Below are 16474 nucleotides of genomic sequence, written 5' to 3' on the forward strand. Positions count from 1 at the left end.
CTGAAATAGCTTTATAGGCTGCTCTGACAGACAACTGGGCCATTGCAGCTAACAGCAGCATCAGACCAGCTTAAATATTAAGCAGGGAACTAGACTGGCTCATGCAGTAAGGGTACTTATAAGCTCCTTAATACGTGGTTCTTACAGAACAACTGCTCCTGGCCTTGTACCCTCCCCTTGGCATGTTGGCTGCTCCCTTCCTCAGCCAAGCTGCTTCTTGTCCAAGGGGCACCTCAAGGTAAACCTGTCCCACTTGCCCTAAACAGGTAAAACATTTTGGCAATGGCAGTGCTCATGGCCCATAAGGTTTCCAAGAGCTACAGCATTGTACATGGCACAGTCAGGAGTAAAAAAGTCCTCTCTAAAACCTTCTGTGTGGGTCATCATCACCCTCTTACTGCCCAACAACCTGTATTTTCAGGTGGGCTATCAACTTAACATCTACCATGCTGCCACTTCATAAAGACCACAGATTTGCGAGGGAGGTGATGTAGAAGTTAATGCCTGTCTTGTTTAGTTTTCATTCAGTATTTATATTCAGGGTGTCATTACAAAACAAGCTAACTCAATATTTAAATTGACAAAATGTAGATATCTGTCAAGGAACTGCTTTACAAGCAGCCTAGTTAGCACAGCTAAAACACAAAATTGCAGCCACCAAGTCTGCTGTGAACTGGCACAACAAAACAGAGCTCCCAAAACTCCATTTCTTTAGAAACAGTGTCAGGATTTAAGTTCAAAAGCCAACTACTGTGCTTGGTGCAAGGACTTTTTAATGAAACTGCAGCTCAGGACTCTTTTTTCCAAAAAGAGGGTAACTATGAAAGCATGGGCTGTTTCCCTGACAACTCACCCAGCCTGGAAAGATGGTGCTCCATCCTGCTGACCAGGTGCATCCACATGACAGACTGCAAAGTGCTGGGTGATTTCCTGCATATCCTCGAAGTTGAAGAGAGGATTGAAACAAGTTTTATCTTGGGAAGGAAAAGAATATAAAATAATTATGCTGAAGGAAATACTAAGTTTGCAGCTACAAAAATAATGTATTAATCTATCCTGCAGGTTAATGAGAAGTTGAATCAATCATGTCAGCTAAGGTTTTCCATCTTATTTTTGTACCTACTAGAAGTATTTACTTGGTACACCTAATTCCTCAAAACATACTCCTTATGCAAAGTTAAAATACTAACAAAATTTAGCCAAGGGTATTTATCCCAGGTTTTGTTTTAAATTAAATTATCCATTTCCTTGTCCATTTTCTTTTTTTTTTCTTTAATTGTGTCAAGACAAATGGAGGGAAAAAACATCCAAGGCTAAGATTGTGACTTGTTCTTTTGACCAAATATTACAAGTTAAACATTATGTGATCAACTACTGCAGCTCAAGACAAAAGCATCTTTTTGGGATACTCGGTGCTGTAGGCTCCAAGGCTTGAGGTGATCTGATTTCTGATTTTTAAGCAATATTAATACAGGGAGAGGATTAGCACATTTTCCTTCTGGTGTGGAAAGTACCATCTCTGAGATGCCTAGAAAATGGTTCAATAATCTCTGTGTGTTTCTGAATGTCCTCAGAAAACACACATGCAAAACCTGGCCAGAATATAAAATACTTTTAGCTCAAATCAAATTTAGAAGAATATGCAAATCCACAACAACTTTGGGGAGGAAAAGGTGTAAATTTAAAGTTAAGTTACAGATTCTCTGTGCTGATTCACTGTAAATCAAAATTAAAGACACTTCCAGGAAACACCATGGCAATGTGTTTCCTGGAAGTGAATGAAGCTTTTTTTTTTGTCTGAATAGTAATATTCACCCCCTTGTAATAGCCAGCCTATAAGGATCAGCAGGTGTTTTTAAATATTGATAACTGATTAAGAAACCATGAACTGTGTGTAACAAATAGGACTGACAAAAGAACACACGAGGGCAGGTCTGGCTATTAACTCATCATATGACAGATAAGATAAAAGGCACTTGAAGTTTTTTTTTTTCCTAATGCTGGCTAAGGACACAAAGCCAGCAGTCATTTCATACTGACTTGACATGTAATTCATAAAAACCCAAGCAGCACAAGGCTGCTTATCAGACAGGACCCAAAGCCCCAGCAGAGTTCTTTTTCCAGTCCTGTTGGCAATACACCATCAGCCTCCCCTTGAGATTTTTTACAGCATTCACACACAGTCACTGTGAACTACCAGAGACCTTTTAAAGCATTCCAATTATTTACTGAGCAAGGATAAAAAAAATCTGAGAATTACACTTGCTGTAAGAGTTAGGTGCCATCTAACAGCTTCCAAGGCACAGAAAGAAGCAAGGGCCTGGGGAGGGTTCCCTGAGCACTGCTGCTTTCTGGCAGAGCTGTCCCAGGAGCCGAGCAGGTGAAAGCAGAGCTCACTTACGGTTGAGGCCGATGTCGTGGTAGGTGAGGATGGCCGGGCGGTTCCCGCGGGGAGTGCCGCACATGGTGACCCGCACGGAGCCGTGCACGGTCTCCACATCCTGCTCCTGCCAGGGAGCAACAACAAGGGATTGTCAGGGATTGTCCAAGTGCTCCTGCAGCAGAGCCTGATGGACCACGAGCACAGCTCCTGCCCCATGCCAGGGTCTGCCCAGCAATCCCACCCTGACACCCCCCATTCTGCCCCATGGTACATTTTACATTTCACTTTCACCTTCTCCAGTCCACAGACAATTACAGAAGCACTCAAGCTGCTAGCTCTAACCAGATGCTGAGGGAACAGTTTAACAGTTTTTAACCACATTAAAAGGCAGAATAAGAAAACAAAGAAAGCAGTTTTGTTGTAGTGACACCTTGAATAACAAGAGCTTCCAACTATGACCCTCAACATTTGCTGAAGTACAAATCACCATGATAAAATATTTCTGATTTCTAGGAAAAAGAACTCTAGCTGAGAAAATAGCCACTATTCCCCAAAGAAAGCAGCATTAAGCAGCTTGTACATGCTTATCTGCCATAAGGATTTATTACACTGTGAAGCCAACATTTAGTTTACAGGATTCCTACATTCCTACTACTTGCAGGAGTCTCCCCAATAAAATCAGCAGCCACGTGTTTGTTTTATGGCTTGTGATGTACAGACCTGAGCATAAACCCAACTGTGTAAAGTTTGCTAATAGAACAAAACAACCACAACATTATTCTGATGCTTAGCAGAAAAAAAACATTAAAAAGTAAACTGCTATTATTTGGCATAACAGGAGTTTCTACCTCTTACTGATCTTAAAGCCAAGGACACCTTCATTAACAACCCGAAGTCCCCATGTGCACCATCTTTTGGATCTCTAAGTCAGATGTGACTTACACAAAAGATGGAACAGCTTTTTGTTTCTTTTCCACTTGCACTTCAAATGGGTATAAACAATTTGGTATTTTGCCAACATGTATCAAGGGAATCACAAACCAACAGTTATTTCTGACACTTATCTACAGTATGGTTACACTCACATAACAATCAAGGAATTACATAGGCAGTAGCCAGTCTTTGCATCTCCCCAGAATCTTTATTTACAGCATAGGACATAGATATGATCCATGGCATTCAGTGCAGTGCACTGCCTGCTGCTGCAGGGCTTGTTTGACTTGTTCCATGCAGTAACACTCAGAGGCAAAGTCCAAGTTAAATTCAAATCTATCAAAAACTATGCTGCAGAAATCAGAGGTGTACAGCCTCTGCAAAAACCTTTCTAAAAGGTTTGGTTACGTTCCAATATCTGAAGTAATAATTCAATCTAAATCTCAGCTCCTTAATTCGATATAAGGAATGCACTGCAGATTTTGTTGCAAATAAGGATTCTAGGCAACACCATTCTACATTTCATCTATTTTCCTTTTAATTACACAATTACATCAGTTTAAAGTTACAACTGAGGCAGTAAATCAAGCTCTATCCCCCCTTGCACACAGGATAAGTTAAGCATCGCTGCTCTCTGAACTACACTCCAAAACTCTAATTTTCAGATTCTCTGTCTCCTTAGAGACTCATTCCTCTGCATACTCACTGCATTACTTATCAGGTAAGCTGTATCTTCCACATCTAGGACCATCCTTAGGCAAAACAGGGTGACAAATCCAGCGAGTCACACAGAGGACGGGTGGCAGGTTTTTATTTTGCCCCAGCAGGGAACTGGGTTATATAGACAAGCTGCTCTCCTACATAGGCTTATGACTCCCATCATGCCCAGCTGGGGAAACCAAAACAGACTAAATCACGAGGATGTCACTCTTAAATAGGATTTGAGCCAGGTTTGACCAGGGGAAGAATGTACTCAGAGGTCAGACATCAAAGATGAACTAAGTCCTTGCCACACAATGTACAAAGTGCCAAATTTGTAACCTGGGATTTAGCACAGACCTTCCTCTGCTGCTGTTTCCATCACATTTTGAGAAGTTTAGCTTCATTTAATGTTTTGTTACCTGAAACATCCCAAACTTATGCTAAACTAAAGCAGAATTGAGTTCTTTCCTAAATGCCAGGATTAAAGTTTCCAGTAAATGCAAAAGAATGAAAAATTAGTATAAGTCACAATGATTCTGAACAAAAAAAACCAAGGCCTTTTAAATGTTTGATATCTAGTATTTCCAAAGTAGATAAGCAACATTTAGTTTACAGGATTCCTACATCACCACACTAATGTCACCAAGTTCAGCTTTTGGTGGAAAATATGGTGTTTACATTATACATTGGGTGGTTCATTAATATATACTATTAAAATATAATTATAGAAAGGCTTGGGCTGGAGGGGATGTTAAACATCATCTAATTCCAACTCCCTGCTGTAGGCAGGGATGCCACCCACTAAATCAGATTGCTCAGGGCCCCAATAACAGTCTGTATCATTAATATATATTTGGGTACCTTCATTATACAATAGTCCTAAAGAGATTTGCAGTGCCAGTACATAGCAATTAATAATACATCAAATTTATAATGATGGCAATTAATATTTTCCACATTCTACTTTCTTATGCTTAGCTAATTAAAAAAAAAAAAATAATTTGACAACCTCAGCACTGTAATGAGAGTAAGCATTATTGTGTAACACACCTCCTGCTGAGTGTGGAATATTGAAATTATTTTCTCCTCAGTTAGAGACTAATAGGCATTTCATATAATCAGATTTTATTGCTAGAGCTTTCCAGTAACAACAGTGAAAATCCAGGGCTTGTTTTCTTTGCAGGGAGGACTTTCAAGATTCAGGATCAACCTCCTTCATGCATGAAAGAAAAAGTCTGTTCACGGTAGATAAAACCAAACCCTTGAACCTGTACATCCCACTGACCGCCACAGAGAACTGCTCCGGAACTGGAGACCTGGATCTAGTTCAAACTCAGTGTCAACTAAAAATAGCTCAGAGACAACAGGTGACCATGCTCCCAATAAGTGGCACAACACAGTCAGTTTAACAACAATTGGCTCAATTCCTCATTATTGTCACAGTGAGACTCCCCTAATTCAATAGGGTTGTGCTGTTTTCCTGTAGCACAAATTCTTAATGGGAAATGCACACAAGGTTCTAAAAAACAATCAATTCAAACCAGTTTGTTCGGGGACATCAACAACTTCACATCCCTATTGATCCTATTAAAGATCAAGAGATTTGTCTACGTGATGTAGGGATGGATGTTTTCAAAATGCAGAGCACTGAAAACAGATGGCAGCACATCCCAATCAACATCAACATTATAGTAAGAGGCTCTTCACCAACTGATTTGTATTAAAACACTATCTTGGAAAAAAATCCAAGGTACACTAATCCGATAGAAGGATAAAGACAAACACACCATCTGTTCACATCTCTCACTTTAACAGAGGTGCAGTCTTGTCTCAGTGCACTAAACACACACATAAAAATACTTTCAATATGTGCAATTTAAGGGAGGATGTCTCAGTTTGGAGGAGCTGGTAGATCCTAAAATAGATTTTATTTTTGCTTCAAGTGACCTTTTAATTTTTTCATGAGGTTTGAAGGAGAAGACAATTTGTTATCACACAGGAGGGTTCACTTATTCCTTCCCCTCTACCCTGGGTAAGTAAGACATGGATTGAGAAACATGTTTATGAACAAGTTGTTTTCTCAAGTACGGAATACACGACCAAAATATCTCAGATATCTAAAAAGGAAAAGTGCACACTGCACGTTTTGCTAAATACATCATGTTTTATATTTTAAGTAAAATACTGCATTCCATCAAGATTATTTTAAAGCTTTCAAATATACTTAATCCTCAATTAAAATCTCATGCTTTTATTTTAATTCATGATGTTATGACTGTTAAATACACCTCCCTTCTCTTGCCTTAGAATTTAGGGAAAAGCTTTGGGGCTTTTAAAGAAGATTTAAATAGCTTTTAAATTTCTAGGAGATAGTATATTTAAATGCTTATTACTTAAGAACTATTATAGTAATACCTGCATAAGCTATTTTTTCACTTTTTCAATTTCTTGGAGATTAAAATTATTTGAGATTTTAATGTGCTATTTCAATGTTGAATTTCAAACCCCCTTTACCTTGAAGCTCTTTAGCATTTTCTCAATAGATTTTTTACTCTAAAATAGAATTTCAATTCATCTCACGCTTGTTTTTTCCTAAAACCCCACATTTCCATTTTTATTTTTTAATTAGTTAACATTTCTATTCTGAATTAGCAATATTAAGAAAAAGGTTTCCCAAAATCAGGCTGGGAGTCTGGTACATTAATAAGGATGATGACTTCAGATGTAAATGTAAGTGACCCTGCTAAGGTGGAAGCCAAGAACAAAAACTTTGCAGCAGGAACTGACGCAGGTCATTGCGACAGCGCTGCCCAGGGATCCTTCCTAGTCCGATTAGCAGGGGTCACCCTGCTCTGCTCTCACTGGTGATGCAAACCACAGCCACCCCCATCCCTTTCCTTCAGGGTCCCAAAGGATGAGGAAATGCACACACCACACTGCAACACCCCAAAGCCGGGAATCCCACCCCTCCTGCCAGCTGCTCCAGCTGATCCATCTCCCCTGCAGCTCTTCCCTTCGCCATCAACAGGCAGGAGGAGGAGGAAGCAAAGCAGAAACAGATCCTTCCTGCCTATGGATACAGATGGCCACGAGTGCAGGGGACAAACTCATCTCTGCAGCTGCCACACTGCTCCAAGCTCTGCTGAGTGACTGAGAAAGCAGAGTCCTGATGGACTGAAACAGAGCTGGGAGGATGAATATGCACAGTGAGGCAGAGCCAGGGCTCCATTGCCTCCAAAGCTACTGAGCTAGGGACTACACACATACATCCAACTGGAAATGCAATTAAAATGTGCTTGGCTTGAAGACAACAAAGGCACCCAGGGCACAGTGCCCTGCACCATTTATCATCAATTATCCTAAAACAGGTTTGGCCAGGAACATTCCCCTGCTTGAGATCCAGGAGACTTTTACTGCAATTTTCAGGTGGGTGCCACAGACATCATAACAGACAAATTGCTGACTGGAGGCAGCTCAGAGCTGTCAGTTCTTTCATCTCTTGTCTTGGCCATGCCCTAGTAACTTCACAAAGATTTTCCTCCAGAGAATAACCACGCACATGTCTTGCAACATGTGCTTTCAGAAGGGCAATATACCACTATACAGTGGCTTACTCTAAAAATGGAAAGCTGTGTTTAACTCCAGTCTGTCTAGAACTGCATGTGAAGTAAGAATCTATTTTTTTCCAGATCTGACTAACTATGTAAAATTTTACTCTTGGAAGGAGAACACGTCACACATACTTCTTTTCACTAGTGGCAGAAACAAAGTCATTAACTGAACACAGCCTAACTTGTGCCCACAAGGATGGAGGAACTTACAGTGGATATGGTGGACACCCACATCCATACACAGGCATTAATTAAGAAGCTTCATCCTGCCAAGCACCAATAACTTCCTTCCCTGGCCAGCTTCATCCTCTTCCCAAGTAGTTCATAGGAGAGGTTGCTCCCTAAGAGTTTCAGCTTCCTGAATGATCTGGGTCCTCTAGGGCCACACAGGAATTTCTCTAATGAACTAAGCAATCAAATCTCTCATAGCAGTTCCAAACCACTTTTTCCACAAATCAACCACAAAAGAACTTAAAGAAGCACAGAGTGGGTACTTGTGGCTTTAAGGACCAAAACTAAGTCTCCTTTGCAGTCACAATTCTTAACAAAATGCATTGAGACTTATTCCACATTTTTCCTGAACTAGAACAACTAAAGATTAAACTCTTAACAAAGATAGATCATTAAAAAAAGTAAGAGCTGGCAGAACATAGCTAAATGACAAGAACCACTGCTCTGGATTAGTGATAGTTAATCCAAAACATGGAGGGAAAAAAAAGCAAAAAGGCTTAGAGAATTTGATCTTGCAAGTTAAAACAATCTATATATACACATGGTTTACAAACCAAGCAATTTATTCCAAGAATAGAAATGAAATATGGGTCACTTCTGGATTCTTAATCAAAAGACTGTAGTACTCTTGTTAGCAGACTTAATCTGGGATTCAATTTATTTAGACCAAGTGATCAATCTGGAACCAAATAGAAAGCTTCTCCCATGCTGTGCACAGCCCTGCCAGAAGCTGTGTGGTGACAATCTTAACTTACATTTATCAAGACCTCAGGCAGTAGATTTCATTAGGAAAAAATAGGGGTAAGATGCAGGATTAGTGTAAACTACAGCTTGCTGTAGAAGTAAGAACCATTGAAAGATGAAAAAAAGTTCAAGATTGCTTTCTCACTTGGTTTCCAAGGAAAAGTCTCAAATTTGGGTTGTATTTTTTAGTCAACTGGCACAACATGGAATAAAAATATATTGACAGGTGCTAATGAAGCACAACATGAAATAAAGTAGAAAAGGGTTATTTCCTTCAAGGACCTGAACAGAGACTAGAACAATTTAACAGCTTTCCCTGGTTCTGCACAATCTTGATAAAAATGAGACACCCAGTGAGCCTCTGTTCCCAGTACACAATCCTCATCCCCAGCAGTGGGAAAACAGCACTCACACCATTCCTCAGGGCAGGTTCACCCTCCCTGATCTCCATCCCAGCTCATCCCAGCCTGGCTCCATGCAATTCCTGCAGCCATGCAATTCCTTGGTCTCAGCTAAGAATCAGCAAGGACAAACTTCTCAGTCAAAAGCCCAAATGGCAATAAAATAAGGTGAGCCAGGAGAGTGACCAGGTCACCTGTCAAAAGTGTGACACTCAGGGAAAGTGAAGGGCTTCCATGTGACCCAGTGCTGTGCTATGAACCTGTATGCTCGGTCTCTAAATAAAAATATAGACAAACCATCACTCCTTTTACTGACAATACTGATTGCTTAGCACCTTCCACCACCCCACAGGCTTCAGGAATATTTTGGAAAATTTCAACAGCATAATGGGATGCATCCAGAGGAACATTTCCTCTGAGGAAATGCACGCACACTGCTAATGAAAGCAAATTAACTGGGGGAAGTGTGTGTCCATGTGGGAGGGGAATATGTTGTTTTCACCACCACTGCTGAAGATTCTCATTCTCCCAGCAAGAACAGAACTGCTTGCAAACCAGCCACCCCCTTTGACTGAAACTTTCTCAGCTCTAGCCTGAAAAGGCCCCCTGTGGTCCCCTTCACATGGCTACAGCACAGCCCCATTCAGACCCCTCTCCCACAGTAACAGCGTTCCTGGCAAGCAGGCAGCCCCTTCTGGTCACATCTTGCTGCTTTCTCAAATGTCAATTCAATCTCCCCTCGTGCCAAAAGAAAAGAAATGGAAGGAAAAAAAAAAAAAAAAGAAAGAAAGAATAATAGTTTTACTTGCCTGAACATCGAAGTCTGGAAGGAGGCGAGTGATAGCCTGTGAAGAGATTTGAGAACATAAATGGAAGTAAGTTGGAGCTGTGGAAATCTATGCTTGGATATGAGCTCTCTCTGTCCATTCAATGAAAGCTCTTCTGATGAGCATCAAAATTCACCCAAGAGCTTTTAAACCCACTAATCTTCATGGAGAAATGAGAGCAGTAAAATACTAGATTACTGACCAGCAAAATGAAGGCCAAAAGCTGCTGCATCCTCAGTTATTGTTAAATCTCTGAGCAATACACTCACAAGGAGCAGTAAAACTGAACTTCTCTGCATCACTTATGGTGGCCATGGGACAGCCAACAGCCTCAGTCCTGCCTAGGGTGGGAAGTCTCAGTTCAAGAATGCACTGAACACTTGGAACTCAGTTAAGCAGTCATTACTGGGACTTGGTTATGTGATGTGGAAGGTGGGAAGGGTCTTATTCTGGCCAAAATTAATCTTTGCAGCGTTTGGGAAGCTGGCTGGACACAGAGAGGTCGATTCCAACCTGTCACCTGCCACAGCTGCCACTGACAATCTCCTGCACCTGCCAAGGGTCTCCACCAGGAAAGGAGTTAGGAGACAACCTCCCCCCCTCCAGTAGCCCACAAGGCTTACAGCTTCAAAGGAGGAAATGTCTTCTAGTTACCTCCTTTTTTTGAAGGGAGAAGAAAGAGGTCAAACTCTTATTTCCACTGGAGGGCAAGAAAACAGAGGGAAGAGCAGCCAAGCAAACACTTTGTGCTGCAAAGTGCAAAAGGCCAAAGCTTGAAAAATAATATTGAGATAAAAAGGAATGCATAGAATCCTGTCAAGGAGGTCACTCAGCCTCAGAAGCACAGGTAAAGTAAAGAGAGATGTAAGAAGCACCACAGCTGCTTTCTTAGGGACCCTCAAGCACTGCAGTATAATCTGTAATTCTCACAGTTTGACTTCTAGGCAAAGTCTTGAACATGTGAACAACTACTTAAGGTCTGACTGAGCAGAAATAATTTTGCACAGCCTTAGCTTTAGACAATATGCTCTGTTTCACTCTCACTGTATTGTTGGTCTCATGATCTTTTAAACAAAACATTTCAGCCACTGCTGCTCCTGTGGGACCCAGGGCTGAAAGGAATAAGTGTATTTGGCACCTGTACCAGCAGCATATGAAATAAGGGTGATCACTGCTCAGGAACAAAGACTTGGCTGCAGCAGAAGCCCAAGCACAGCAAGCCAGGACACAACTCCAGAGAGCCTCACCCAATAACCCACTCAAAACCAGATCCCCTGTTCATCTCAATACGTGCTGAGCATCCTTCAGGGCAACCTTTTCCACTTTCTCAAAACACTTCAACATCCTTCATCGATGTTAAAATGGCCAAAGAGGAAATCAAACTCTGTCCTAGTTTCCCCCATGCAGACAAAATTTAAGGTAACATCATGAACAAAAGCATATAGGGCTCCTTGTTAAGATTCCAACATGTGGCCTATGGCATACCAAAACCCAAGGAGTTAATCAGCATTTTAAAGTATTTCTGAACTTTGAAGCAAAGATATTCCAGTATCAACAGGATTTCTGAATCTTAGAATCTTCTTTGCTTTGGTAGTTCTGAACAATATGGGCATTAAAAAGGGGTCTTAGTTTCTGAAAAGTTTGAGCACTGCATTCAGTGGTATCCAAACAAGCTCTGCTTTCATGCAATGTCCTTGGCAAAGAGCTGTGTTTAAAGTTTCTCTAGCCATTTCACTGCAGTCACAAGTGGAAATTATTTTCTGAAGTGTTTACATAAAAGAGGGAGGGAATAAAAAAGAAAGCAGTAGATAGAGAAATGAATTCTAGTGTATAAGACCAGAAAAAACCCAGCACATTTATATACATGATTGTCAAGAAAAAATGTCATTGGGATCAAGAGAAAATCTTAGTTTTGTTTCAAGAAAACATTGAGATGTTTCTTCACATATTACAGTGAATTTTTTGCCATGAACCTACCAACGCACAGAGTATGGCTACCACTGAAGAGTCAGCCACTGAATCCAGATGTTGTTGATAGGGTTTAAAAAAAAATTCCAATACAGAGTGGAAAGTAGTACAACAAGGTTAAAGAAAAGAAAAAAAGCTACTCAGGACAAGAAGGGGCTCAGCCCTACCTCTGGACTCAGCTGTGCCCAAAGGAAAGGTAAAGGCTCTCCCTGAGAGGCAGTTGACAGAGCAAAGTCTGTCTTTACACTGAGAAATGTGTAGCTGTAGAGGCATGTATGTGAGACTGCCTAATTGGCATCATTTGACACAGCAAAAAACACCCAGAGCTGTCATTATTAAGAGAATAAAAAAATGTCACCATCATATTAAAATAATAAAACCAAACAAGAACAAATAATTATGGTCAGTTCTGCATTATTTGAAAGAATCAACCCAATGAACTATTCTTATTCCATCTCCAGTTTTTCTTTTCTTCTTCCATACAATATGTTCAAAGCAATCTAAGAACATGTTCAGTTCCAAAAGCAGTTCTGACAGAAAACACAGAAGCTCTAAAAAGCTTTAGATTCATTACCTCCTCCTTCTCCACCAGAGGTTTCACCTCTGCAAGGTGAGCATCCTGGAACTCTGTTGACATGGTCAGTAGCTGATATCTGCAAAGAGGAAAAGAGATTTGTTCTCAGCTTGCATCAAAGATTAAATACAGGAACAAGTAAAGATCCTGCTCCACCCAGCCCCCACAATGCCCCACTCTTTCAGGTTATAGTTTAAAAGACCTCTGCTAGAAGATTATAAATCTCTTGTAAAATGCCTCCCTGGTTTATTTATATACACACTCCTGCACAATATGAGATTAAAGAAATACTAAGGCTGCAAGATCAAACAGAAGTTTGGCAGCTTCAAAGCAGGGAATGTTGAAGAAAACAGGGTAGGGACAGCAGAGAGAACCATGGAAACTATCATTGCAAGGGTGAAAGAAGACATAGCCAAATCTGCATGACTACCTCTCGAAATGTGCTTGAACAGTTGTTTCTGAAAACCTTTTTTTTTTTTCAGTGTATGCAAGGCTCCCTCACTATTCCCCAGATTTTTACAGTGAGAAAAGTCAAACTGGACACACATTTAGCATCATTTTATTGTCAGATTGATGTGCTCCATTCTTTAGGACAGATAAAAATCAGAGACCCCATTGAGTGGATGCCAAGGTTCATGAAATACTGCTTTTTTTCAAAACTGTCAAAGGAAGGGACAAGTCTGCTGTACCCTGCTCTTGGACAGGACTGGCATTGTGATGGGCAGCCCTCAGCTGCAGGAAGGTTAACTGGGAACCCAGAGACAGCAAAGCCCAGCAGAGGTGATTGCCAAGGCAAACAGAGTCCCAGGTGATGGCTCAGGTGCAGAGCACCTTCTGCATCTCTCCAGACTGGGATTCATCTTCTCATTCCTTTGGCAAAGAGAAGGGACCAGAGTCAGAGGGCTGCTCCCTGTGAAGCTCTAAGGAATGACTGGGAACAGTTCTCAAGAGAGATCCTAGAACTGCTGCAGCAGCAAATACAGAAGTCAAAGTTGTTTTATTACATATCTTTTAGTCTGCTGGAGAAACACATATCATATGGGGTTTGGGCATCTTTAATAAGTTTCCAATTTTCTCCATCTACACAATTGTAAAACAAATTCAATATTTCCTTTTTAAGAAAATTTTAGAATGGTCTCAAGTAAAGCTTTGAGAAAGTGAACTCAAAGCAAGCCAAAAGCCTGAAACATATTTAGGAATTATTGATTAAGTGTAACTGAACACATTTTAATTATTTTCTGAAAGTAAGCATAGAAGTACAGAATACAATTTACATTGATTCTTTAAAGCATGATTCTCCATCTCCTGACTTAAATCTGATTTAAGCCCATCATGCTGTCTACATAAACGACCTGATGGCTCAGGAAGGGCTGTGAAGCCTGCAGGAGCATCCAGGCAGTGGCAGCAGCATTATTTTTCACTCTGCCCCATGGGTTACCTCGATGCACTTGTCCCTGGGCAAAGATGCTCTGGTGACAGTTTGCAGGACAGCTGGGTGCTGCAGAAAGCAATAAAGGAGCACACTCAGACTAAAAGAGTTAATGCTGGAAAAACAGGGGTGTCCATTCACATTCGAATACCTTTGCACTTTAGGAACTCTTCATGCTAGCTATGCAATGGGGGAGATTTTAGGAAAAAATTAGACTGTGGATTTTAAGTTTAGAGAAATTTTTCATTAATATTTTACACCACCAGTTGAGGCATGAAGACAGAACCAAAACTAATCCCACTGCCAGTGCTTTGTAGTTCAAATTTACAAGATGACATCAGAGGTACTTTAACAATCAGGGGAATCAAGTGACTCTGATTCACCCCTTTCTCCAGGTTTTCCATTGTGTTTTGTCCATTACAAATTTTAATCATAAAGAATAAGCAGGGGAAAAAAAATTGCAAAATTTTGAAAAAATGCAAGGGACATTTTAGCAAACATTACATGTTTTTGTGATGACAGCCTTCTATGTAGTCTGCCATTCTACATAGTGGGCCATTGGACACAGCAGAGAGGAAAAATAAATGCTGTTGCAATATCTGGAGGTTGAAAATTTATAAGCAATTGCACCTAGAGATTTTTTTCTTGAAATTCAGCAAGTTCTATTAAGACAATTACCTTAATATTGCACCTAACTCTGCAATAGGGATTGGAAGTGCAAGAGATTTTTCTATGGCTTTCCCAAAGGTGAGGAGAGTAAGAAGGCAGGTCCCTGAGTTTTCCAGTAAGAAGTGGTCAGGGAACAAAGCCATGGCCACTGTTTGTGGAATAGAGCTGTTTACATGGGGTAGTTTTGGATTTTCAGGGACTCAGAGCATTGACTACAAATGAGCAAAAAAACTGTGCCAAAAAAGAACAAGATGGATGCTTTTTATAGCCTTAAAAACAATCCTGTTTTCACAATAGTTCAAAGTTGCTGCTCTGTGTTTCCGAGAGCGCAGGCATTAGGAAGTGCTGACCAGCAGATTGCACGACTGCCACCAAGCTTGCTGAACAAAAGCCCTACCTTCACCAAGCTCTCACTTGTGGAAATATATTATATCTTGGAGGCACAGTGTTTTCAGATCAGGCATTTCCAAGCTCTGGGTTTTCCTTCTGTGCATCAGGAATACCTGAAATGCTCCTAGCGAGCGGCAACCTTGCGTCAAGGCGGGATAACAACGCGCTGTTTGTTCACAAGAGCTGCCAAACAAAGCCCTGCTATCTGACAGCACTGTAAAAAACATCTTCTTTTCTAAGGAGAAAGATGGGGAAGTGGCTTTGTACCACCCTTGTTCAGCACAAATTTTATACTTTCTAAATAGGTGCTTTGTGCTGCCCTCTGTTATGTGACAGGGCAGCTCAAAGCTAATGTAGCTGCATAACTCTCCTAAATAGATAACCATACAAGCATCCCTTTATGCACATTTCAAAGCACTTCCCTCACAGATGCCTTCCAAAGACAAAGTTCATTTATATCTGGAAGCAATAGTGTAAAGTTGCCAACTTGGAGAAAAATAACTTTTCTTCACTCTGCTTGGCCAATTCAGCCTGCGGAGAGGTCCCAAGTTCTCCTCTCCAAGACAAGGCACTTCCACCAAGTGCCACCATGTACCCAGGTACCTGTCTTAAAATAATTATACTTCTGAGAGAAAGCAAGAAGGTGGCAAAATGCTTTAAAAGTGATGGCATATCTATCTTTGCCAAGTAGTAGGAAAGGCACCAGATTCTAGGAATCAAGGAAGGTGTGGGGTAGGGTGAAGTCATCTGTGCAATACTGTGTTGGCTAATTTCATTCAGAGGCTTTTCTACACCCTGTCCAGCCCAATCCCACTGCTCCAAAACCCCTGCAGCAACTGGCCAGTAGCTCAGGAATTTCGGATTATTTCAATATTAAAAGATCAGAAAATATCCCCTCTCCCTCATTGCCGGAGGGACAATCACTGCTGCAGCCTTGTTTTGGTAGCAGAAGGTACAGGATAAATGTGCAGCCTGGCTCTGCAGAACACAGATCCCAGCAAAGAGGCTAAGAAGGCACCCATCCTCAGACCCCAGCAATGCTGCAGTCATAAATACCAAACATCAGGTAATATGCATGTGTGTGACTGAATTCCTTTCAAGCACAGAAGCAAAACAAGTTCCAAGATCTCCCATTTCAAACTTCCTGCTTCTGAAGGCACATGCAGGGCTGTCCAAGCTTGTGCTATGGGGTGCATGATCAAACACAATGGCCTCACATCCACGAAGGCTTGGGGACACTGCTACCAGCTCTTCAGCATTCCTCTGCCCTCACACCCAACCATTTTTTATTTATGTGCTATCATAGAAAACAAAGAGCAACAAAAGGCTCCTGCCTGAGTTTCATAAGGAAGGCAATTTCCTCAAAATTGCTTGTTTAAACACTGGCAGCAGAGATTATTCTCCCTTTGAGTACTGGTGTGTAGAAGGGTAACCAGAGCATCTTGATGGCATTTTTATCTCTGCAGGCTGGGCAAGCAGGAGGGACAGCAATCACTTTGCATGTGGGATTAAATTCTCATGAGCATCTAATGGCAAAGAGGGAAACAGCTATGGGCACTGAGGGTCCCAGCTCCCAAGAACTGGTGTTGTTCTCTTTGCAGAGAGAGGGACC

At 41.1% G+C, this 16474-nt stretch overlaps 1 protein-coding gene across 1 annotated transcript in view; it reads right to left on the reverse strand.

Annotated features, from left to right (window-relative positions):
- The window catches only part of NDRG1 (N-myc downstream regulated 1), a 40166-nt gene that overhangs the window by 14301 nt on the left and 9391 nt on the right, over window positions 1-16474 (reverse strand). Inside the window, exons 2-5 of the mRNA XM_071421841.1 lie at window positions 12375-12453; window positions 9815-9850; window positions 2402-2507; window positions 854-974 (exon numbers count right to left, since the gene is read on the reverse strand). Coding sequence (XP_071277942.1) covers window positions 854-974; window positions 2402-2507; window positions 9815-9850; window positions 12375-12437 — 326 coding nt within the window. The 5' untranslated portion in view covers window positions 12438-12453. The remainder of the gene's footprint in view (window positions 1-853; window positions 975-2401; window positions 2508-9814; window positions 9851-12374; window positions 12454-16474) is intronic.

This window comes from Agelaius tricolor, unplaced genomic scaffold (assembly GCF_023055355.1).
Source record: "Agelaius tricolor isolate 1412-34295 unplaced genomic scaffold, bAgeTri1.0.p SCAF_2, whole genome shotgun sequence".
In the NCBI taxonomy this organism is placed as follows: domain Eukaryota; kingdom Metazoa; phylum Chordata; class Aves; order Passeriformes; family Icteridae; genus Agelaius; species Agelaius tricolor.